Here is a 24,577-nt window from a genome sequence, read left to right on the forward strand (position 1 = left end):
TCTTTCAGTGCAGCCATGACCCGACCCATCCAGACAAACTGGAAAACTGTATCCTCCATGCTGGTGAGTCCATTTCTGTCAGAGAGGATTTGGGACATGGAAAGATAGTCACCACCAACTGTACGCCATTTAATGTCCAATTTACTAATTTATGGGGCTTCCCTGGTGGCTCAGACCATAATCTGCCTGTCAGATGCCCTGGAGAAGGGAATGGCTACCCACTCCAGTGTTCTTGCCTGGAGAATCCCATGGACAGAGGAGCCTGGCGGGCTGCAGTCCATGGGGTCGCAGCGTGCGACTAAAGGGACTAATACTTTCACTTCAACATTTCCCTCATTAATCATATGCTACTTAAACAACAAATAATATTTAGGAATTTACCAAAAAAAAATATATACCCAGTGATGAGAAGAGATTAGATATTAACACTTGTTATTACAGTAAAATCTTGTCTGATACAGATTTCTTAAAAGTTGTACAGGACCCACAAAATGTAACGAAACTAAGTATCTTTACATCAAAGCTAGTTGCGAAATATGACTATCAAAGAGCTAACTTGTGTTTTACTCCAGGCTCATCCTAACACCTTCTCAGTGCTCCAGTTTTTGTTTTTCTTTCCTGATTGGAGAATTCTTTATAATTCTCATTATTTTTATTTATTTTTTATTTTTTTTAAACTTTTAATTTTATATTGGAGCAGAGCCGATTAAAAGTATTGTGATAGTTTCAGGCAGACAGCGAAGGGGCTCAGCCACACATGTAAGTGCTCCAGTTTTAACATACTATTCTAGGGTTTCAATAACTCAATCCTCAAAATTTTTACATCCTTCCTAGGTTGAAAGATTTTTACCATCCCCTTGCCCCTCCAGAAGAGAATGCAGTCTCTGATCAGCAGACGGAAGGTCCAGAGTTCTGAACCCGTGGGTTTGGCATGCGGACCCGAGACTTGGCCATGAAGTCTGTCAACTCACACCTGACCTCCTGGCATCAGGTTCCTCCCTTTTCATTTTCAAGGTACCTACTTTACACCAGGTGTTGGATAAAAGTGCTGTTATTGGGTCATTCTGTTGTGATAGAGCTAAAAACATATTTAAGGTCACGAAATCACATTGATTTCTCCAATGTAATAGACTGCACACAGTATTTTACTCTCTCTTTCTAAGGTGATTTTATCAAATACTGTCTCCTAAATTGACATTTCATATAGTCAGTTACAAACTAGCGCTTTTAATTTCAAAACGCTTCTTGTGCAAACCCACCTCTGCTCTGCCTCCCTCGTAACCCTAACCCTCGGCATCTCTGCAGCTAGCTGATCGCTGCCGCCGGGAAAGGCTCTCTGCTCCCTCCAGGCCGGGAGGCGCGTAGGTCATCTCCGGGCTGCCAACCAGGCTCACAAGTTCAGGCAATGCTGGCTGAATCACTGAGCGACTGGGCGAAACAGAAAGGCATCTTCTCTGCCTACCCTGGCCCGGTCCACCTGGGGACCAGGATCCCATTTTCTCTGAAGACTTAAACGCGAACCGCAAGCCCCTCCCACCCCCGTTCGCGCGCAGGAGGTGGAGACCGACGACAGGAAGCTGCGAGAGAAAGCGCGACGCCCGAGGCCCCGCCCCAGAGGCCTTCACGCCTTTTTCCCCACGGCGCGCGCTGCGTGCGTCACAGCAGCGCCTCTTCCTTCCCCCGCCTCCAGGTAACCCGGAAGTTGTACTTGCGAGGCTGCTTTCCTTCTCCCACAATCCCTCGCGCTCTTCCTTTCCAACCCCGGCCCTGCAGGGTGAGTATGGCTGTGGAGTTTTGTCTGCAGTAATCCGGCGCCATCCTCTACCTGGATTGTGCTGACCAGGCCGGCAGGCTCTGTCCTGAGCTGGCCTGGGACCCCGCGTCCCCGGCGCACGGGAATCTGCGCTGCATTTAAGGGCTCCCTGAGCCTGAGAGAGGGGCCAGGCTTGGGGGAACCCGAGCTGCAAGGGTTTCCGGGGCGGGGGCACCTAAGGGATACGGATACTTGGGCCGCGGGGTAGCCGGCTTGTCTCTGCCCAGACCTGGGGCTTCAGGGACCTGGCCGGACCTTCTGTCTCCGGAAACCGTACCGAGGGCGGCTGCGTGAGGCCGGGCCGGGAGGGAGGGCTTCACTTAGGTTTGACGCACTCGCCCTGAGCTGCTTTGTCGCCTGGGTTTGTTTAGATGGCTCCCGCAAAGAAGGGCGGCGAGAAGAAGAAGGGCCGGTCCGCCATCAACGAGGTGGTGACAAGAGAATACACCATCAACATTCACAAGCGCATCCATGGAGTGTGAGTACCCCTGCGGCCTGCCGCTGCCCCTGCTGTTGGCGGCTCCCTAAATCACGGTCTGGTGGTCCCTGAGTCTGTCTAGCTTGAAGGCTGGGTGGGCCAGAAATTACGCATTAATGCTGCGAAAGCTCAAGTCTGTTTCCATGACCCTGTTTAAGCTTTATAGGATTTAAAGGGAAATGCCTCAGAGGTTGATACCTAGAAACGGGAGATAGAACGGTGAGGTTTCTGGGAGAGCCAATTTGGGGAGATATGGAGGTGATTAAACCAGTCCACTCGTTGCTCTGTCGTTGAATAAAACCCTGGCAGGCCTGAGGGTTGTGCAGGAGGGAACGCTGATGTGTCTAGGTCTTTGTAGTCAGGTTCACTAGTTAATTGAAGCCGGACCGGCCAAGAACGCGAACGCTGTGATGCGGTTTCTGTAGTTCCCTGACCCACACAGATGGGTACTGATACTGGGAATGAAACCGTTGTAGAGACCAGGAAAGGATGTGTCGGTGGAGTTGTTTGCTGGGAGGACACCTGGAGGTTGTGCATTGGCGATACACAGGAATATTGGGGGTGATTTCCAACGTCCAGGTTCTTGGTGGTGGTCTCTGGAGGTTTGGTTGTAGTGCCTTTCTTTACTTCACATGGTGCTGACTGGTGACACTGGAGACTGCATCTTTTCTTGAATGCTGCTGTTTGGAGTTTTTTTAACAGCAAACTTTGCCCTGCAAAAATTTCTTGGTCGGTCTCTGCTGTATCGGGACAGCTGATTTTCTGAGGGATCTACATGTGGCAGTGACCCCTACATGTGGCCTGGCACTCCCGGCCAGGTGTTGATCATGTGTGAGCCAGGCAGTATTGTGTATGTGGAGTCTTTCCATTTGGGGCATGGTGGATTCATGTGGGGAGCACATTGAGCACATAAGTGTGTCTTGGGGTCTGTGGGTTCAACAGGAAACCGGAAGATCCTGCCCTCCTAGCTTAGGAGGAGGAGGTAGACAAGCATCCAGAGAGAAAAGGGTGAAGAGTAAGTCCTAGGGTGATGTTTTACAGGCCACACAAGTTAACCAGGCCTTAGAAGAGTGGGTGTGAGCCATCGCAGGTGGATGAGTTTTTCAGGCATTTTTGTTACAAAAGCCCTAAGTGAAGACCTTCACAGTACTAAATGAATGGGTTTTTAGTTCCTGATGGGCAACAATTGGCAGTTCTTTGTTCGTTCATTTTACTGCCTAGGATTTCACATTCTTGTGTTTTTCTTGCCTCTGCAGCTGATCTCTGTTTCCCATCCTCTTAATATTGAGTCCAGGACTCAGCCCTTCTCTAACTATGCTTGGTAATAGCAGCTAGTTTTAGGGCCTCTTATGTCCAGCTGCTGTTAAGATGCATACATGGTTTTTAACAGGCATTTCAAATTTTACATAACCCTGAGCCAAACTCCCTGTGTCCATGCTGCCCCCACACACTTTCCAGGTTCCCTGCAGCCTTCCCTTTTTGTTGGCAAGTGAGCATGTCCTCTTGGGTCTGCCTTCCTTAGCCTGAGTACACTGGTCCCACCACCAAGGAAACAAGAACTGTTTCCTTGATGTTCTCCTGGTTCCCTCCTCCACTCCAAACACCTGGGCCTCCATTGGCTTCCCATCTTACCATCTTAAGAGGCCAGAGTTCTGCTATGATTCTACATGGGTTGGCTACTTACTTAATCATAGCTGGCAAGTATCTGATTCAGGGCAGCAGTTTGAGCTTAGTCTTACCCACCCCCATAATGCTTTTTCTCACAGGTAGCTAAACAGGCACCGTCATCTTTGGATCTTGATTTCAGTATCTGTGGCCATCTTAAACATGCAGTCCCCTTCCCTATTCCTCTCCTTTCTCTGTTTTTTTCTTTGTAGCATTTTTTTTTTCTGGGTGGTTAAATATTTAAGTGAATGAAGCTAGCTTGTTTGATGGGTTCAAGGAGGCTGGGGAGGGGCCGGATATGGTAACTGATACGGCTCTTCCTGACATTCACAGTCTGCTTAGCTTTTGGTCTCTGCCCCCACTTGGAATAGCCTTCACTTAACCAACTGCTTGATCATTTCAGCCATTAATAGAGTTCTGCTTTCTCACATTTTGTATTTAACTGAAAGCATGAAATTCAAGCATTGGGGAAGGAAATGGCAACCCACTCCAGTGTTCTTGCCTGGAGAATCCCAGGGATGGGGGAGCCTGGTGGGCTGCTGTCTATGGGGTCACACAGAGTCGGACACGACTGAAGTGACTTAGCAGCAGCAGCAGCAAGGAATTTATGTATCCGTATCTAAACAACAGGTTAATAGTGCCTGATACATGCTGAGAAATCCGAAGCGTTAACTGTTGGCCTTTTGTTTTTTGAGAGGAAATCGGTCCATCTCAAACCCCTTGTCTTTAATCATAGACCAAGTTAATAAGGGACCTTTAAGTTAGTATTGAGTGATTGCTGAAACCTGATGACATAGTGTTTACTTCAGTGCTGTGTGCTTTGTGTTCAAGCGTATTCTAACCTCTGATCTCTGTGGCAGATGGTATCAGAGCTTGAGGGTAATTTTGCTTTGTCAGAAAAAGAGAAAGTGTTGTCCAGTGTATATATTAGCATCTTTCAAGGATCATAGAGCCCTTGTTCTGCATTACTGGGAGTAGATTGTGCATAGAAGATTGCGATTGTGTAACTGGCAGGCATGACGTGGTGGTGAAGGATTACTCCTGTGTTGTTAGAGGTTTAGTTTAGATTTGTTTTATGAAAACTCGCTGCATTGTATGTTTAATTTTGTACTCACTTCATTCATTTACTTTTGAATCTCAGGGGTTTCAAGAAGCGTGCCCCTAGGGCACTCAAAGAAATCCGGAAGTTTGCCATGAAGGAGATGGGAACCCCGGATGTGCGCATCGACACCAGGCTCAACAAAGCCGTCTGGGCCAAAGGGATCAGGTACTGAGTTGTCTGGGTGTGAGACAGATTTCACCATTCCACTGAGCTAACACACGATGTATAAGAAAAAGATCACGTAGCCGTGGCTCAGGGAGTAAGTAGGGTAGCATCTGCGGGGAGGCCTTTTAACCTGGTGTTGAACTGAGACCTGGAGGAGTCAGCAGTGTGCGGATCAGGTAAGCGCATCACACACAGAGAACAAACGTGACCTGGGAACAGCGGTTGGTTAAAGTGGGATAGACAGTGTGATTTGAGAACAGTGAGTGAGGATGGACTTGGGCAGCAGACAGACTTTGTAGGTCATGGTGTGGAGTCTGGCTTTCTCTAGACTGAAGAGCAGTGTCCACGGTGGGGGTGGGCTACAGGCCAGAGACTCCTAGCAGTTACACAGTGCACAGAGCGGCCAGCCACACACAACGCATACGAGAAATGGTGCGGCCAGGCCTCAGCGACGCTCAGGCTGCGAAGTCCCGCTTGTAGGCAGATTTGGGGGTTACTGTAAAGCACAGTTAAGGGGCCAGGGTAGAAGTGGGGCCGGAGGGTTTGAGACAAGCAGGGTGGGGGCACTGTCTGCATCTGGGTGGTCTTTTAACATTGGGGTTGGATGCAACGACAGGGACCTGAGCTTTAGCCCTGCAGTGGGCTATCGTGGCGGGGATTGTCTCATGAAGGAGCTGTCTGTGGGCTCCCTTGAGATGGAGAGAGGGGTGTTCAATGAACTGAGAGAAGTTTCAGGTCAACAAAAGAGTGGGTGCAGTCAGCTGTGATGCTGCTGAGGAGGTTGGTGAGCTAGAAGGAGGATTGTGTGCGTGAGGCCGGGAAACTGAACGTTTAACAGTCGGACGTGTTCACCTAGTGCTGCTTGGGATTTAACGTAGCTCCCATAGCCAACATTTATGACATTTTGCTGAGGTCACTGCTTGGCAGTGGTGGCTGCCAGCTGAGACAGGTACATCCCAAGCATGCTCAATCATGTCAAACTTTGTGAGACCCCATGGACCCTTGCCAGGTTCCTCTGTCCATGGGATTCTCCAAGCAAGATTACTGGAGTATTCTGGTATTGGGTTGCCATTTCCACCTCCACATCCCAAGACACCTGTGTTTTCTATTTTTCAGGAATGTCCCATACCGGATCCGTGTGCGGTTGTCTAGAAAACGTAATGAAGATGAAGACTCGCCAAACAAGCTCTATACTTTGGTTACCTACGTGCCCGTCACCACTTTCAAAAGTAAGGTCTACTTCATTTTTTAAATCCTTGGCCCTGTTAGAACCTGAGTTCATTCGTTCAGCAAAGTAGGGATGTAAGAGGCATAGTCAGTAAACCTTTTTTTGGGAAAACGCAAAAGGATACAGAACACGTCTGTATCTGGGTTGGGAAAGGTCATTCAGAATAATCCTTGCCTAAGCCCTTGCAGAAAAGGTTCTTGTGTGAGCGTGGGATGAGGGAGGGGTGTGTGTGTGTGTGTGTGTGTGGAAGGTGACCGGCTGTCGCTTCTTTTGCAGATCTACAGACAGTCAATGTGGATGAGAACTAATTGCTGATGGTCGAATAAAATTATTGAACTGCCTTCGCATCTTGATTTTCCTTTTCTAGTTGGAGGTAAAGTAGGTTTGTGTATCTTAAAGCATTTCCCAGTTACAGGGTCATCTGGAGAGCATGTCCCAGCTGCCATGCCTGGGCCCCTTCTCCCAGCAGTTTTAAAAGACTAAACTGGTAGGCTTTTGAGGGTCTTAGATTTAATGAAAGAGGTACAGTTTGTCGTTTTTAGCTCAATTATTTGGTAATCCGATGGGGTGTTTTTACTTCTGATTTGTGCTCAGTTGTTCAGTCCTGTCTGACTACTTGTGACCCCACTGGGCTCCTCTGCATGGAATGTCCCAGGCAAGAATACTGGAGTGGGTTGCCATTTCCACATGTAGCTAAAGGTCAGAGGTAACCTTTCTTAAAAGGACAAACAAACGTTAGGTTAAATTTAGCCCAAAACCAAGGTGTTGTGGGGATTATGTTTCATCACTGATGTGGATTAAATGGCATAAAGAGGTGCCCTTTTGAAACCCCATTGATGATGGTAGTGGGGTTGGAGGCTACCTGGAGTGTATGCTGTGAACATCATTGCCGGGGGGCAGGTCTCCAGGTATGCAGTCCAAACCTTAGACACTGAATAAGATACAGACACAAACCAAGTCAGTACAAAACTTTGTTTTTTAAAAAACTTGGAGGCCAACATTGAAAGCGTGGTTTGTACACATTTTTTGGAAGGACCACAAAGTGAATACAACCAAATACATTAACATGGTTTCAATTACCAGCATTGAAACAAAATTAGTGCAAAAAAAGCCAAATACAATTGCACAGACAGTGGCTCTCAAATCTTGAAAGTGAACTCTGTCCCTCCAGTTCAAGTGAAGGATGAGTGCTTGGGCTTCTCTCAACTTGGTTAGTATCACACATCTCTCACTTTTTTAGCTTCCAGCTGCGAACAGAACACTAGCTCTAGCACTGACAGTGTCTAAACAAATGCTGGGTGTTGCATCAGTGACCCGCCCCCCCAGACACAGTGTGTACCCAGCTTGTAAAGTCTCACGGTGAGCTAGACAAACCTGGCTTCCTGGGCTCACCACACCCGGGGACCTGGTCTCTGCTTTGGTATGGAGATGGGTCTCAGCCAACAGCTGTCCTACGGGCTGCTCAGCTTGAGCTCAGGCTGTGACTGGCGGCTCATTTCACAAGTCTTGAGGCTGTACTGATTGAGCTTGGCGTTTTCAAGTTTGGATTTAATGTCCAGTGGCTTTTCAAAAAAGTTGACTAGTGACTGTTCAGTCAGAAGTGAGGCTAAAATATGTTCAAGGGAGACGGTCCAGTCCCCTTGTGCCTCCTCAGGAAATGCCTGGGGCTCCTGAGGACTCTGCCCTGCGTCACTGTCCGCAAACACCAAGTCCTGCTCAGAAGAGGGGGACGGAGCCGAGGCCTGCAGCTCCTCCCCGCCTTCCTGGGAGCTGCTCCCAGAGCTGCCGCGCTGGCCCACCTCCCCGATCTGCAGCAGCAGCGTGGTTACTGTGGCGATGGCTTGGTACAGGTCATTCTCTTCCGGGTCTTCGTGGAACATACTGTACAGAGTCTTACAGAACTGGATAAACTCTCTCTGGAAATGTGAGGGGGGAAAAGTCTGAATATAACTAACAACATGTTTTTTGTTTTAAAAATTTACACTTGGTTCTCTGATCAAAGTACATAGTACTTCTTGAAGCAGAAAATAAGAGCTATTCTTGGCCCTTGAAGACTCACCAAGTCCAGGGGATTTCCACACACCGTGTAGACTTAAGCTGTCTTTACAGCAGCTATTAAAAATGTTATACCCTTCAACCCAGGAAAACAACTTGTGAGAATATATTCAGAAGCTCTGCGTAGAGATGTGTTTTATGAGGATGCGAAGGCTAGGGTTTTTAGCAGAAAAAGGTTGGGAACAGCCTAAATGTTAGGACTGAAATAATCTTATTAGACTTGTTAATCTGGTGAAAATACCAACAGTGATAGCTTGTGCACTCAGGCTACACACACTCCTGCCCGAATTGAGAGTCTTTATGTCACAGTAGAGGTGGGACTCAGCTTCAGGGTTACTCTAGGAACAGGAAAATGGTTTGAGCTACTAATTTAGCATTTAAGGTTCAAAAGGAATATCCATGATAACTGGAGGTACAACTGACACACTGAAATTTAACATTACATCCAGAGAGTAGAATGAATGTTTGAAAGCCACTCAGTGGAGCAACAGTGTTTCATGATGAAAAAGAAAATTGCTAAAATCCCACTCCTGGGGTCTCACAGGAGTACCAGAGGGATTTAAGTCCTGTAATAAAGGGAGGTTTTCAATTTGAAGCCATATCAGTACACTGTAATATGTAGTCAGCAATTTTCAGGAAACGACAGTTTTTATATGAAAAATTGTGTCCACAGTCTCCCAAATAGCTTCTAGTGCTCCAGGGAATGAATATGCATCACAACCTGGTAAATGAATTTGATACAGAAACTCAGGATATGAAATGTGTGCTAGCATCCTGTTCTGAAGAGTGGTCAACATTCGAATAGCTGAATGGATCACAATTTAAATATTTTCTATTTAAATGTCACAATGTTTAAAATGTCTTAAAGATCCTTTGATTACAGCTTAGGAGGTAAGGCTTAATTAAAAAGCTTACCACTGAACACATCACTTGGTAAAGCAGTAAATTCTCTGCACTGAATAAAGTCCATACCTGGCTCATTTTGGGCAACTCTTTCTCAGTTTTGTCTTTCTCTTTTGCCAAATCTTTAATCATCTGCTTCAGCTGTTTCTGATAATCAATTGTATCACCTTGAGACAAAGGAAAGAATATAGATTTCAGTCTAAAAAATTAAGAGATACCAAGGGAACATTTCATGCAAAGATGAGCACAATAAAGGGCGGAAATGGTACACATCTAACAGGAGCAGAAGATACTGAGAAGAGGCGGCAAGAATACACGCAAGAACTAGACAAAAAAGAGCTTCACGACCCAGATAACCACGATGGTGTGATCACTCACCTGGAGCCAGACATCCTGGGATGCGAATTCCAGTGGGCCTTAGGAAGCATCACTACGAGCAAAGCTAGTGGAGGGGATTGAATTCCAGTGGAGCTATTTCAGATCCTAAATGATGCTGTGAAAGTGCTGCACTCAATATGCCAGCAAATTTGGAAAACTTAGTAGTGGCTACAAGACTAGAAAAGGTCAGTTTTCATCCCAATCCCAAAGAAAGGCAATGCCAAAGAATGCTCAAACTATTGCACAATTGCACCCATCTCACGTGCTAGCTAAGTAATGCTCAAAATTCTCCATGCCAGGCTTCAACTGTACGTGAACTTTCAGATGTTCAAACTGGATTTAGAAAAGGCAGAACTAGAGATCAAATTGCCAAGATCTGTTGGATCATTGAAAATGCAAGAGTTCCAGAAAAACAGCTACTTTTGCTTTACTGACTACACCAAAGCCCTTCACTGGATCACAACAAACTGGAAAACTCTTAGAGTTGGGAATATCAGACCACATGACCTGCCTCCTAAGAAATATGTATACAGGTCAAGAAGCAACAGTTGGCATGGAACAACACACTGGTTCCAAATTGGGAAAGGAGTATGTCTAGGCCATATGTTGTCACCCTGCTTATTTAATCTATATGCAGAGTACATCATGCAAAATGCCAGGCTGGATGAAGCACAAGCTGGAATGAAGATTGCTGGGAGAAATATCAGTAACCTCAGATATGCAGATGACACCACCCTAATGGCAGAAAGCAAGAACTAAAGTGCCTCTTGATGAAAGAGGAGAGTGAAAAAGCTGGCTTAAAACTCAACATTCAAAAAATTAAGATCATGGCATCTGGTCCCATCACTTCATGGCAAATAGATGGGGATACAATGGAAACAGTGGCTGACTTTATTTTCTTGGGCTCCAAAATCACTGCAGATGATGATTGCAGCCATGAAATTAAAAGACACTTCCTCCTTGGAAGAAAAGCTATGACTAACCTAGACAGCTTATTAAAAAGCAGAGACACTACTTTGCCAATAAAGGTCTGTCTAGTCAAAGATACGGTTTTTCCAGTAGTGATGTGAGAGCTGGACTATAAAGAAAGCTGAGCGCCGAAGAATTGATGTTTTGAACTGTGGTACTGGAGAAGACTCTTGAGTATCTTGGACTGCAAGGAGATGTAACCAGTCAATCCTAAAGGAAATCAGTCCTGAATATTCAGTGGAAGGACTGATGCTGAAGCTGAAACTCCAATACTTTAGCCACCTGATGTGAAGAACCAACTCATTGGAAAAGACCCTGATGCTGGGAAACATGGAAGGTGGGAGGAGAAAGGAACGAAAGGGAGATGGTTGGATGGCATCACCGACACATGAGTCTGAGTAAGCTCTGGGAGTTGGTGATGGACAGGGAGGCCTGGCATGCTGTAGTCCATGGGATTGCAGGGAGTCAGACACGAGTGAGCAACTGAACTGAACTGAAGTAAATTCCACGAAGACAAAAGGAAAACGGAAAGGAATGGTGAGGGGATGAGGGACTCCACTAAGCAAATACCACATACAAACTGAAAAGCAGAGATCAATCTTGTACAAAGGTCTTGTACAAAAAGTGGCCACAAATAGATGATGATACTGAGTGACCCCTGCAATATTAAAGGAATAAACATGGGAGGATTGAGGGCAGTCACTCAGTACACTGCACCTTGGAAGGTTTTGGCCTCTGAAGCAGTGGTCTCAGTATTTGCTCCTAGGAGGGAGAGGAAGAGACCCTCTGCTTCTAAGAATAGCTGTGAAATCCATTCTTAAAGACTGCAGTGTTGTGCCTGAACAGAACGAAAAGAGGTACGTACCGTTGGACTTGCCGAAAACCAGGGGTCTTGACGTTGACAACAGAGGACTCTTCAGTGGTGACTGGCTGTCTCGGTCATTTTCAGTGAGTGCTTTTTAAAAAGTAAATTTTTTTAAATTAATTGGAAAAATTATTGTGTCTTAACCAAAACTAACAGTAATTTTACTTTTTAGTTAAGAAAACTAAAGGCTAAGCTAGAAGCCTTCAGTCTGAGGGCTGCAGGGTCCTCCTTGGTCTGAGCCCTGTGTACACCAAGAAGTCAAAAGCATCTGACACACTCATAATGTCTTTTCCCTGATGTCTGCAGGTACTGCAGTGACACAAATTCATAAGACACTGCCAATACTGACCTAGAAAAATGTCCATGTGGTTAAAAATTGATATTTTCAAATTATAAGTATGTATATACATACACACATAAATTCTAGAAATAACACCTCGATGATGTAATACTGGGTAATTGCTTTAAACTTTTTTTTTTCAGTAATTAGCACATCATGGTATACTTAAATAACTTCTAGCAAAAACTGAAAAAAGCTTTCCTGAATTCCAAGCCTGTTACAAGTTTTCTGGAAATATACAAAACTCCAATTATATCAGAACTCTAATACACTGCTGGTGTGAATATGAAATGGGATAACCATTTTGGAAAATAGTTCGGCAGTTATCAAAAATTAAGTCATTAATTTGCCATTTCTACCCAGTTCCACTCCTAGGTATATATCAAATGGAAATGACAGCATTCCCACTCAGAACCTGTACACAAATGTTCACAGCAGTGTTTGTTCCAAAGAGCCAAAAAGTACAGATCGTTCACCAACTGAGCTGTCAGGGAAGCCCCAAACAAACCCAACCAAGTATTCATCAATTGAAATGAGCAGATGATGGCAAGCCCAGCAGAGCATCAGTTCAGCTGTTGAAAGGAGTAAGCACTGATGTCAAGCCATAGGTGAACCCTGAAGACATACTGACTGAAAGCAGGCAGACACAAGGGTGCATACAGCGGGGCTCCATGTGCAGGGAAAGCCCAGGAGAGACATCTGAAAGCAGGGGGGAAACGGTGTGGGCTGCGGGCAGTAACTAGGTGCAGGCTCTTTTAGGGGGGATAAAAATATGCTAAAATTGTGATGATGCTTTGTAACGGGTATACTAAAAATCAGACACTGTACACATCCGGTGAGTCAATTCTATGGTATGTGGATTACAAACCAATAAAGCTCTTACCAAGCAAATTCTAAAAGGGACTGCAAATGAAGGATCCTCGTTTTTTAAATGTTGAAACTTCAAAATACCCATTCACAGAGAATAAATAAAAGGCAAAATTCTGTTGTGATCCAACAAATAGCCACAAGATGGCACCACAGCCTTGATAAGCTACCCTCCTTCCTGCTTGCGAAGTAGGTTTCTGGGGTTTGAAAGGTGGAGGATGCTTGGGATTCTTTTTTCCATTGGGCTTTATTCACTGCTGCCACCCACCCCCTACCCCCGAAAGTTGTTGAGTCATTTCTTTTTTCCAACTTTGCCCAAAACATATTTTACGCAGTGGCTCATGTGAGAATCCACTCACACTGAAAGTGAAAGTCACTCAGTCGTGTCCAACTCTTTGTGACCCCATAGACTATACAGTCCATGGAATTCTCCAGGCCAGAATACTGAACTGGGTAGCCTTTCCCTTCTCCAGGGGATCTTCCCAACCCAGGGATTGAACCCAGCTCTCCTACACTGCAGGTGGATTCTTTACCAGCTGAGCCACAAGGGAAGCCCAAGAATACCGGAGTGGGTAGCCTATCCCTTCTCCAGCGGATCTTCCCAACCCAGGAATCGAACTGGGGTCTCCTGCACTGCAGGGAGATTCTTGACCAACTAGCTATCAAGGAAGCCCACTCAGACTGAACAGGAGGAAAATTACAAACACTGGATTGTACTTGAGGCAGTCACCATAGAAACTGCTTCCTAGGTAACAGGCACTGGGATGTCAAGCATATACTAGATCCCTACCCTCAAAAGAGCTCAGCATATCAGACAGGAGAAACGTGTACAAAAGCCACTCTAGGAGGATACTTTTATAAAAGAACTAATACACAAACACGGGAGCCCAGAGTGATTAATTTACAGGGTGGGTGAGTATCCAGAGAGGAGGTACGTCAAGCATCGACAGTGACAGGGGGCCAGAAAAGGCCAGCCAACCTCAGAGCAGTGCTCAACAACCTTTCTCCCCTCCATCTCAGCATTAAGCAGCTGGACCCAAACTGGACCCCAGGGGACAGTGGAGGAGGCTAGGAGCTCACTGGAAAACGCTCATCCTGTTTCCTACTCTTTCAGAAATGTAAGCTACAGTGCGTTAGGAAAAACAGTCCACAGAGTCTATACAATCCTCAAATGTTCTTTCAACCTTTTAAAATGAAAATTATGAACTTCTATCAATGTAATCTTGCTTCAACGTTCCAGTATACCTGTAAATCACAGTTGGGCACTATACATGGATTAAGAGACAATCCTATTAATGCTTTCACTGTGTCTCACTTCACATTCTGCACAAACTAAAAGTCGGATGAAAAATTTGCATTTGGTTTTCTGAAACTCCTGATCTCAGATGTCTGTGTAACGGGTGGATAAGTGCATGGCTTCAACAGACACCCGCATAGACATCTCCCTGTGGCTGCAGGGACTATCATTAGTCGGGGCAAATGTCCATTCCCTGCAACAATGTCATCACCACTACTATCTCATCACTTTCTGAATGGGATGCTTGTGGGGGAAAAACACCAGTTCCACTGAAAGCTGCTTATCTCTGGCAGAAGAGGACACTGCTTTCAACACTGTTTGGCCTTCAGGTGCACTTGCCACTACAGTCATCAGAGTAATACCATTTTCCAAATGAACTTAAGGTTGCTGGGGGGAAGGGGTAATGAGCTTGGGATGGACATGCACACACTGCTATATTTAAAATAGATAGCCAACAAGGGCCTACTGTATAGCACAGCAGGAGCTCCGCTCAATGTCATTTGGCAGCCTGGATGGGAAGGGAGTTTAGGGGAGAGTGGATACATGTATATGTATGGCTGAGTTCCTTTGCTGTCCACCTGAAACTCACAACATTGTGACCCGGCTATACTCCAATACAAAGGAGAAAGGGAAAGACACCCATCTGAACAGCACGGAGAGATAAAGCCTAAGTGAACAATGCAAAGAAATACAAAAAACAGTAGAATGGGAAAGGCTAGAGATCTCTTCAAGAAAATTACAGATACCAAAGGAACATTTCATGCAAAGGTGGGCACAATAAAGGACAGAAATGGAAAGGACCTAAAAGAAGAAGAAGAAAAGATTAAGAGGTGGCAAGAATACACAGAAGAACTGTCAGAAATGGTCTTAACGACCCAGATAACCACAACGGTGTGGTCACTCACCTGGAGCCAGACATCCTGGAGTGGGAAGTCAAGTGGGCCTTAGGAAGCATCAGTATGAACAAAGCTAGTGGAGGAGATGGAATTCCTGAGCTATTTGAAATAGCTACTTCAAATCCTAAAAGGTGATGCTGTGAAAGTGCTGCACTCAATATGCCAGCATTTGGTAAACTTAGTAGTGGCCACAGGACTAGAAAAGGTAAGTTTTCATTCCAATCCCAAAGAAGGGCATTGCCAAACAATGTTCAAACTACTGCATAATTGCACTCATCTCACACGCTAGCAAAGTCATGCTCAAAATTCTTCAAGTGAAGCTGCAACTCTATGTGAACTGAGAACTTCCATATGTAAAAGCTGGATTTAGAAAAGGCAAAGGAAATGCCAACGTTGCCAACATCCACTGCATCATAGAAAAAGTAAGAGAATTCCAGAAAAACATCTATTTCTGCTTCATTGACTACACTAAAGTCTTTGACTGTGTAGATCACAACAAACTGTGGAAAACTTAGAGATGGGAATACCAGACCATGTTACCTGCCTCCTGAGAAACCTGTATGCAGGCAAGAAGCAACAGTTAGACCCGGACAGGAACAACAGACTGATTCAAAACTGGAGAAGGAATATGTCAAGGCTGTCTATTACCACCTTCTTTATTTAACTTATATGCAGAGTACATTAAGCGAAATGCCAGGCTGGATGAAGCACAAGTTGGAATCAAGATTGCTGGGGGAGAAATATCAATAACCACAGATATGCAGATGACCATAATGGCAGAAAGAGAACAAGAACTAAAGAAGCCTCTTGATGAAGGTGAAAGAGGAGTGTCAAAAAGCTGGCTTAAAACTCAACATTCAAAAAACTAAGATCATGGCATCCGGTCCCATCACTTCATGGCTAATAGATGGGGAAACGATGGAAACAGTGAGAGACTTTATTTTCTTGGGCTCCCAAATCACTGCGGAGGGTGACTGCAGCCATGAAATTAAACGACACTCCTTGGAAGGAAAGCTACGACAAACCTAGACAGTGTATTAAAAGGCAGAGACATCATTTGCTGACGAAGGTCCGTGTAGTCACAGCTAGTTTTTCCATTAGTCATGTATGGATGTGAGAGTTGGACCATAAAGAAGGCTGAGGGCCAGAGAATTAATGTTTTGAACTGTGGTGCTAGAGAAGACTCTTGAGAGTCCCTCAGATAGCACGGAGATCAAACCAGTCAACCTAAAGGAAATCAACCCTGAATATTCACTGACTGATGCTGAAGCTCCAATACTTTGACCATCTGATGCAAAGAGTTAACTCACTGAAAAGATGCTGATGGTGGGAAAGACTAAGGGCAGGAGGAAAAGGGGGCAACAGAGGATGAGATGCTTGGATGGCATCACTGACTCAACAGACATGAGTTTGAGGAAACTGCAAGAGATAGTGAAGGACAGGGAAGCCTGGCGTGCTGCAGTCCACGGAGTCGTAAAGAGCTGGACACAACCGAGCAACTGAACAACAACCAATACAAAATAAAAAGTTAAATTATAATACCACTTTCCATCATATTTTCTTCTTGAAAAAGCCAAACAGTACCTCCCTCTACCTCTACATGGTGGCTAGAAACAGCAATCAGCTTCTAACAGCACAGACTTGCATTTGGATCAATTAGGAATTCCAGTATACCCAAGTGATTAGTGGGATAGGAAGATCAACCAGACTCTCGAACTTGTGTCCCAGATATATAATCCAGAAAACCTCCTGAGCTGTGACACATACTGAACACTCACTGGGACCACAAATCCAATCTTAGTGGCTCCTTGACAGTTTGCATAATATCAGGGGCCTTAAGCAACTAGCTTTTCTCTTTTAAAAAGTTCAGTGGAGGAGCTTCCCTGGTGGCTCAGTGGTAAAGAGTCTGCCTGCCAATGCAGGAGACACGAGCTCAATCCCTGATCTGGGAAGACCCCAAGTGCTAAGGAGCAACTAAGCCCATGAGCCTCAACTACTGAGCCTGTGCTCTAGAGCCTGAGTGCTCTGCAACAAGAGAAGCCACTGAGATGGAAGCTGGGACACCGCAGTACAGAGTAGCCCCTGCTTGCCACAACCAGAGAAAGCCCAAGCAAAAACAATGACACTCAGCACAGCCAGTAATAGATAAGAAGTAAAAATAAAATTATAAGACATTCAATGCAATCTTTTATTTACACAAAAGGTTCCTTAGGAGGTTTATATTCTACACTATTCTTATTTTTCAAAACCCTCAAGTGATATTTTCAACTCAGGATCCCAATCCAAAGACCAGACTTACATCTAGCCTCAGCTGTCTGTCACCAAGTTGGATGAGCCTGGTATCGTTTCTGATGCAGCTGGCATTAGTACTGCCCAAGTTATCAGATGTAAACTATCACTTCTGGATCCTGTGAGAAGTTGACCTTGCAAGTTTCCATAGTACAGCATCCATTTTCAGAACCTGAGTCTTCAGACTATCTCCAGTGTCTGGGGGAAGCTCTTGATCTTTCATGACTGGAGTCATCATTTAGTTCACATATTTCCGTGTTAACTGATAAGCCTTCTTCATGTATGCCAACTGGGTCATGCCCATTAATAATCTGGTCCTTAGAGTGATGTAATGATCCTTCAGTCCCTTGGGTTCCAACAGGTATTCTGACGTATCAGCACACTCTCAAGGGCAGGAGATTATAGATTTTATCTTCAGTACCGTTTCTTAGTGTAACCAGAAGAAAAGGCTGACCAAAACGTGAAGAACCAATATGGTGGACGTGACCTGGGTGCCACAACTTTTTTCTCAGACTAAGAGTAGTTGTCACATGCCATGTATCTTGATAGTAATTTCAAACACATGATTTCCCATTCCATAATACTACTAAGGTTGTCCTCCTCAGTGAATATTCCATGAAATCTATGGTTTTATATCAGTAGTCATTGTTGTTCAGGCACTAAAGTCGTGTCCAACTCTTTGTGACCCTGTGGACAGTAGCCCCCAGGCTTCTCTGTCCATGGGATTTTTCAAGCAAGAATACTGGAGTAGGTTGCCTTTTCCTTCTCCAGGGAATCGTCCCGACCCAGAGACTGAACCCGGGTCTCCTGTATCTCCTGCACTGGCAGGTGGATTCTTTACCACTGAACTACATGGGCTTCCCATATATATTAATATCAGTACTTACGGGTCTTATCTGCAGGTACTCTGGACAAAGCAGACAATGTCATGCAAAGATTTAGTGTATGTCAGTGTTGGTGGTAGAGCAGGGAGCATAGCCGCCTTGCAAAGATCTAGTATATTTTCAGATGTACTGCACAGACTTCGAAAGTGGAGCCATTCTGTCAATGAACTTGAACTTCCAAGGTGCACTCTTTAATCAAGGGCCATGGAACAAAATACATTTTGCCAAGTAACAAAATGGGTCAAATGGTACTGAAATCTTAGCATGCTCAGGACTTTTTAATATTGGTTTTCATACTAATATTATATTGAAATGTCTCCATGCAACTCCTGATTAGGATTTTAAAATAATAACCTCTTCAAATGGACTATCACCATCACTGAGAAACTATTTGGACAACAAGGCAGAAGCAAATGGCATTTTGCTGTACTTGATGGAAACTGCTATCTTGCCAGTACTCAGAATTCGAATGGTTCAAATGTTTTTGTTTTATTTCAAGCATATGATGATTCTCCCTTACTAACAAATCTGAGTTTTTTTGATAATACGACTGAATTTCGGTTTTCTGTTTTTAGTTTTTATTCATTTGGCTGCGCTGGGTCTTAGGTGCAACGTGCAGGATCTTTGCTCTTAGCTGCAACATACAGAATCTAGTTCCTTGATCAGGGAAGTCCCATAATATGAGTGAATTTTCAATCCAGCCAACATTTTTTCATATCAAGTATTTAAAAATTTATACAAATATTGATATAAACTTCTCATTTATATAGATATTGCTGTTTTAGTCTTTAATTATGCTTGAGGATTCAAATTATAGTACTGACGAAACATCATTAATGAAGCGTTTATAACCTCATTTTTCTAAGATGAATTTCTGCTTTGAATCCATACTTTGTCAGTGCACATTCATGGTTTCATGTGCTCCTCCAATTCTCAATGAAGTTCACTCAGGTTTTCAACATTTTAAGTCCTTTTTAAAATAACTACCTTTGAGACTTCCCTGGTCCAGTGGTTAGGACTCTGTGCCTCCGCTGCAGAGGGGTACAGTTTGATCCCCAGTCGGGGAACTAACAGCTGGCACGATGTGCAGCGCAGCAAAATAAAACTATCTTTAATAAAGATAGTTGGAATAATAGTTGGAATCATCTGTAACATTTTCCTTTTTAACTCAGCTTTTTAAAGACACTTGTTTTTGGCTGTGCTGGGTCCTCGCTGCTGCACAGGCTTTTCTCTGGTTGTGGCGAGGTACTTGGCCACACACGGGCTTCTCACTGTGGTGGCTTCTCTCGTTGCAGAGCACAGGCTGCAGGTGCACGGGCTTCAGTAGCTGTGGCGTGTGGGATCGGTGTTCACAGTTCCCGGGCTCGAGAGCACGGGCTCAACAGTTGTGGCACAGGGGCTTAGTTGCTCTGAGGCATGAGGATCCTCCTGGATCAGGGATCGAACCCATGTCTCCTGCATTGGCAGGAGGATTCTTTACCACTGAGCCACCCAACTCAACTCCTGAAAAAACTCTTCTTTTGGACAGCAAATGCACTCTTGCATGTAAACAACCTCAGGAAGAAATCTCTACTTCCTCACCCAAAGCTGAACACAAAGCCTGAAGCAGCTCCAGTTTCACTTAACTCATCATCTTGAAAACATCCCTTCACATGGATGCAGAGCAGCAGGGACACCTCTGGGAGCTGCGCTGCAAGTCTGACGATGTATTCCCTGCATCCCGGAGCTCCCAGGGGCAACAGAGCCAGCGCTCTCAGCTCCACTCTCAACAGGCTCTCTTACAGGAAGCCTCCGATGCCTCATTCATTTGTCTTCATTTACCAATTCCAATACATCATTCTCATTAGCTGGTTTTGATGCTTCTTCCTAATGGATCTAATGTTCTTCCAGGAAGTTGTCTTCTGGAAGTGCAATTAGTGCAACTAGCTGGGTAAAATGACCAATACCTACATATAGATCAATTTTTTGCAATGAAAACGTCAGGTTTAGTAATCTTCTAGAATACTATTCATCCCTGTACCACCTGATGTGGTATCAGATCATCTGGAATATTTCTCTTCCATCTGTTAAACAATGTTATGTACAGTGGAACCCCCAATAAGACTGTGAGCTGATTTTTCAGCAGAAACTGCAGGCCAGAGGGAGTGGCACAATGCTTTCCAAGTGCTAAAAGGAAAAAACACAACCAAGAGTATTCCACCCACCAAGGTTATTATTCAGAACTGAAGGGGAGATAAACCATTTCCAAACAACAGATAAAGGCCTTTACCACCACTGAACCAGCCTTATAAGAAAGGTTAAATGGACTTCTTTAAGCTAAAAAGAAAAAGCCCTAACTAGCAACAAGAAAACATAGCAGAGTCAAAATCTGACTGATAAAGGCACTATAAAGATTGCTCAACCACCTCCAAAGTTAGTAAAATGGTTAAAAGACAAAAGTAGTACAATTAAGTAAAGCATCATAGGCCAAAGGACATAAAAAAATAAAATATGTAAAACTTCACATCTAAAGTAAAATGTAGGAAGAGGGAGTAAAAATACATAATTCTTAGAATATGTGTAAACTTAAATTGCTATCAACTTAAAACTGATTGGTATAGATCTGTATATATCTATGTATAAATATCTATGTATATCTATATCTATAGGCTGTCATATAGTGAAACTTGTGATAACCACACAGCAAAAACCTACACAAAAGATGAGAAAGACATCTAAATGTAACACCACAGGGCATCAAACCACAAGGGAAGAGAGAAAAAAGGAAAAGAACTACAACAAGCAATTAACAAGACAGCCCTAAGTACATGTCTATCAGTAATTACTTTAAATGTAAACAGACTAAATTCTCCAATAAAAAAACAGAGTGACTGAATGGATGAAAAAACAAGACTCATCCATATGCTGCCTACAAAAGGCTCACTCAGACAGTAGGCCACAAGCTGAAAGTGATGGAATGCAAAAAGACAGTCCCTGCAAAAAACAGACTAAAACAAAAGCTGGAAAGGGGTCAATCCGACAAGAAGATATAACGTGTAAGCACTGGTGCACCCAGGAGAGGCACACCTAAATAAATAAGGCAGATATTAACAGACCTAAAGGGAGAAATCGACAGCAATACAGCACACTAGTCGGGGACTTTAAGACCTCACTCACATTGATGGATAGAACATCGAGACAGAAAATCAGTAATGAAGCATCAGCCTTAAACCACACGTATATACAACACATTCCATCCCAAAGTAGCAGAATACATATTCTCACGTACACAAGGAACATTCTCCAAGAAAACAAGTTTCAATAAATTTAAGAAGACTGAAACCATACCAAGCATTTTTTCCAACCCCATTAGTATGAAACTAGAATTACCAAACAAACAAACTGGAAAAACCACAAATTATGTGGAGGTTAAAAAACCAGTAGGTCAAGAAAGAAATCAAGGAGAAAATTTTAAAAATACCTTGAGACAAATGAAAATGGAAATATAACATTTCAAATTCTACAGGATACAGCAAAAGCAGTTCTAATGGAAATGTGCAAGGAGATCCAACCAGTCCATTCTGAAGGAGATCAGCCCTGAGTGTTCTTTGGAGGGAATGATGCTGAAGCTGAAACTCCAGTACTTTGGCCACCTCATGCGAAGAGTTGACTCATTAGAAACGACTCTGATGCTGGGAGGGATTGGGGGCAGGAGGAGAAGGGGACGACCCAGGATGAGATGGCTGGATGGCATCACGGACTCGATGGTCGCGAGTTTGAGTGAACTCCAGTTAGTGATGGACGGGGAGGCCTGGAGTGTGCGATTCATGGGGTCGCAAAGAGTCGGACACAACTGAGCAACTGGACTGAACTGAACTGAACAGCAATAAATGAAATAGAGATTAAAAAGACACTAGAAAAAGTCAATAAAACTAAGACCTGTTTCTTGGAAAAGATCAACAAAATCGACAAACCTTTACCTAGTCTTACCAAGAAAAAGAGAGCTCAAAGTCAGAAATGAAAGAGAAGTTACATCTGACATCACAGACAAAAGGTCGTGAGAAACTCATATGAACAATTATACAACAAAATGAATAACCTAGAGGAAGAGGATAAATTCCTAGAAACATAGAGTCCTCCAAGACTGAATCATGAACAAACAGAAGACCTCAACAGATCAATAGTACATGAAGTATGGCAAAGCCCTTCACAATCCTGTAAAGAAATTATCCTCCATTGAAATAATTTAAGAAGAAAAGAACACTGAGTCAGCAATTGATGCTGAAGCTCCAATACTTTGGCCACCTGCTGGGAAGAGCCAACTCATTGGAAAAGACCCTGATGCTGGGAAAGATTGAAGGCAGGAGAAGGGGGCAACAGAGGATGAAATGGTTGGGTGGCACCACTGACTCGATAGACATGAGTTTGAGCAAACTCCAGGAGATAATGAAGGACAGGGAAGCCTGGCACGCTACAGTCCATGGGGTCACAAAGGATCGGACATGACTGAGTGACTTAACAACAACAAACAAAATCCCAGGACCAGATGGTTTCACTAGTGAATTCTACCAACATTCAAGATTTAATAACTAAACTTCTCAAACTCGAAAAAAACTGAAGAGAGAATGGTTCAAAAGTCATTTGAAAAGGCCTGAATTACCCCCATATCAAAACCAAACAAGTATACCATTAAAGAAAAAAATTATAGGCCCATATCCCTGATGAAAATAGATGTAAAAACCCCGAAGTATGAGCGTATCTAATTCAAACATATATTAAAAGGATTATATACCATGATCAAGTGGGATTTATTACAGGAACGTAAGGATGTATCAACATCCATAAATCAACATGATCCAATCCACCACATTAACAAAATCAAGGATAAAAATTGTATGATTGTCTCAACAGATGCAGAAAAAGCATGACAAAATTCAGTATACATTTATGATAAAAATTCTCAAGGGGTTATTTAGGAAATGTTCAGTTCAATTGCTCAGCCATGTTCAACTCTTTGCAACCCCATGGACTGCAGCACGCCAGGCTTCCCTGTCCATCACCAACTCCCGGAGCTTACTCAAACTCATGTCCATTGAGTTGGTGATGCCATTCAACCATCTCATCCTCTGTCATCCGTTTCTCCTCCCACCTTCAGCATCAGAGTCTTTTCCAATGAGTCAGCTCTTCGCATCAGGTGGCCAAAGTATTGGAGTTTCAGCTTCAGCATCAGTCCTTCCAGTGAATATTCAGGACTGATTTCCTTTAAGATGGACTGGTTTGATCTCCTTGCTGTCCAAGGGACTCTCAGATGTCGTCTCCAACAACACAGTTCAAAAGCATCAATTCTTTGGTGCTCAGCTTTCTTTATAGTCCAGCTGTCACATCCATACATGACTAATGGAAAAGCCATAGCTTTGACTAGACGGACCTTTGTTGGCAAAGTAATGCCTCTGCTTTTTAATATGCTGTCTAGGTTGGTCATAACTTTCCTTCCAAGGAGCAAGTGCTTTTCATTTCATGGCTACAGTCACCATCTGCAGTGATTTTGGAAATGTATCTCAATGTAATAAAGGCCATATGACAAGTACAGCTAACATCATACTCAATGGTGAAAAGCTATAAGCCATTTCCTCTAAGATCAGGAACGAAACAATGATGCCTAGTTTTGCCCACTTTTATTGCCCACATAGTACTGGAAGTGTCTGCCAGGCAACTAGGCAGGAACAAGAAATGAAAGGCATCCATGTTGGGAAGGAAGAAGTAAAACTGTCACTATCTGTAGATGACATGACACCATATGTACAAAAGCTTAAGTGAAAGTGAAAGCTGCTCAGTCGTGTCCAACTCTTTGCAACCCCATAGACTATACAGTTCATGGAATTCTCCAGGCCAGAATACTGGAGTGGGTAGCCTTTCCCCTCTCCAGGGGATCTTCCCAACCCAGGGATCAAACCCAGGTCTCCCGCATTGCAGGCGGATTCTTCACCAGCTGAGCCACAAGGGAAGCAGATGACATGAAACCATATGCAGAAAACCTTAAAGGTTCCACCAAAACACTCCTGGTATATATGAATTCAGTAAAGTCGCACACATACACACAATAGAACACTACTCAGCCAGAAAAAGGAAGAAAACCTTACCATCTGCAACAATACAGATGGACCTTGAGGGCATTATGCTAAGCCAAATAAGTCAGAGAAAGACAAATATTATACAATTTCTATCATATGTGCCATCTAAAAAATGAAACAAATAAAACTCCTTGATACAGAGGTCAGACGGTTATCAGAGGAGAAAGCATTTGAGAGGTAGGCAAAACAGGTGAAGGAGGTCAATTTTATGGTGACAAATCGTAACGAGATTTACTGTGGTGATCACTCTGTAGTGTATACAAAGACCAACTA

General features: G+C 43.9%; 2 protein-coding genes across 4 annotated transcripts in view; one reads left to right on the forward strand and one right to left on the reverse strand.

Moving 5' to 3' along the window:
* The first annotated feature begins 1,746 nt into the window (after positions 1 to 1,746).
* On the forward strand, positions 1,747 to 6,792 carry RPL31 (ribosomal protein L31). The gene is made up of 5 exons (XM_052647511.1): positions 1,747 to 1,774; positions 2,185 to 2,291; positions 5,098 to 5,223; positions 6,340 to 6,452; positions 6,728 to 6,792. Exons 2-5 carry the CDS (start codon positions 2,185 to 2,187, stop codon positions 6,757 to 6,759), a joined length of 378 nt encoding a protein of 125 aa, XP_052503471.1. The 5' UTR covers positions 1,747 to 1,774; the 3' UTR covers positions 6,760 to 6,792.
* A 622-nt stretch (positions 6,793 to 7,414) lies between these two features.
* Positions 7,415 to 24,577, reverse strand: part of TBC1D8 (TBC1 domain family member 8) — a 138,622-nt gene continuing 121,459 nt past the window's right edge. For all 3 annotated transcript variants that reach the window (XM_052647509.1, XM_052647508.1, XM_052647510.1), the window contains exons 18-20: positions 11,622 to 11,711; positions 9,479 to 9,576; positions 7,415 to 8,367 (exon numbers count right to left, since the gene is read on the reverse strand). In XM_052647509.1, the coding sequence (XP_052503469.1) occupies positions 7,903 to 8,367; positions 9,479 to 9,576; positions 11,622 to 11,711 (653 nt within the window). In that variant the 3' untranslated portion in view covers positions 7,415 to 7,902. The remainder of the gene's footprint in view (positions 8,368 to 9,478; positions 9,577 to 11,621; positions 11,712 to 24,577) is intronic.

Source organism: Budorcas taxicolor, chromosome 11 (genome assembly GCF_023091745.1).
Source record: "Budorcas taxicolor isolate Tak-1 chromosome 11, Takin1.1, whole genome shotgun sequence".
Classification (NCBI taxonomy): domain Eukaryota; kingdom Metazoa; phylum Chordata; class Mammalia; order Artiodactyla; family Bovidae; genus Budorcas; species Budorcas taxicolor.

Coding starts and splice junctions, on each gene's coding strand:
- RPL31 (XM_052647511.1), top strand. CDS start 2,185: ATGGCTCCCGCAAAGAAGGGCGGCGAGAAGAAGAAGGGCCGGTCCGCC. Junction 5,224..6,339: donor GTCTGGGCCAAAGGGATCAG/GTACTGAGTTGT, acceptor TCTATTTTTCAG/GAATGTCCCATACCGGATCC. Junction 6,453..6,727: donor GCCCGTCACCACTTTCAAAA/GTAAGGTCTACT, acceptor CTTCTTTTGCAG/ATCTACAGACAGTCAATGTG.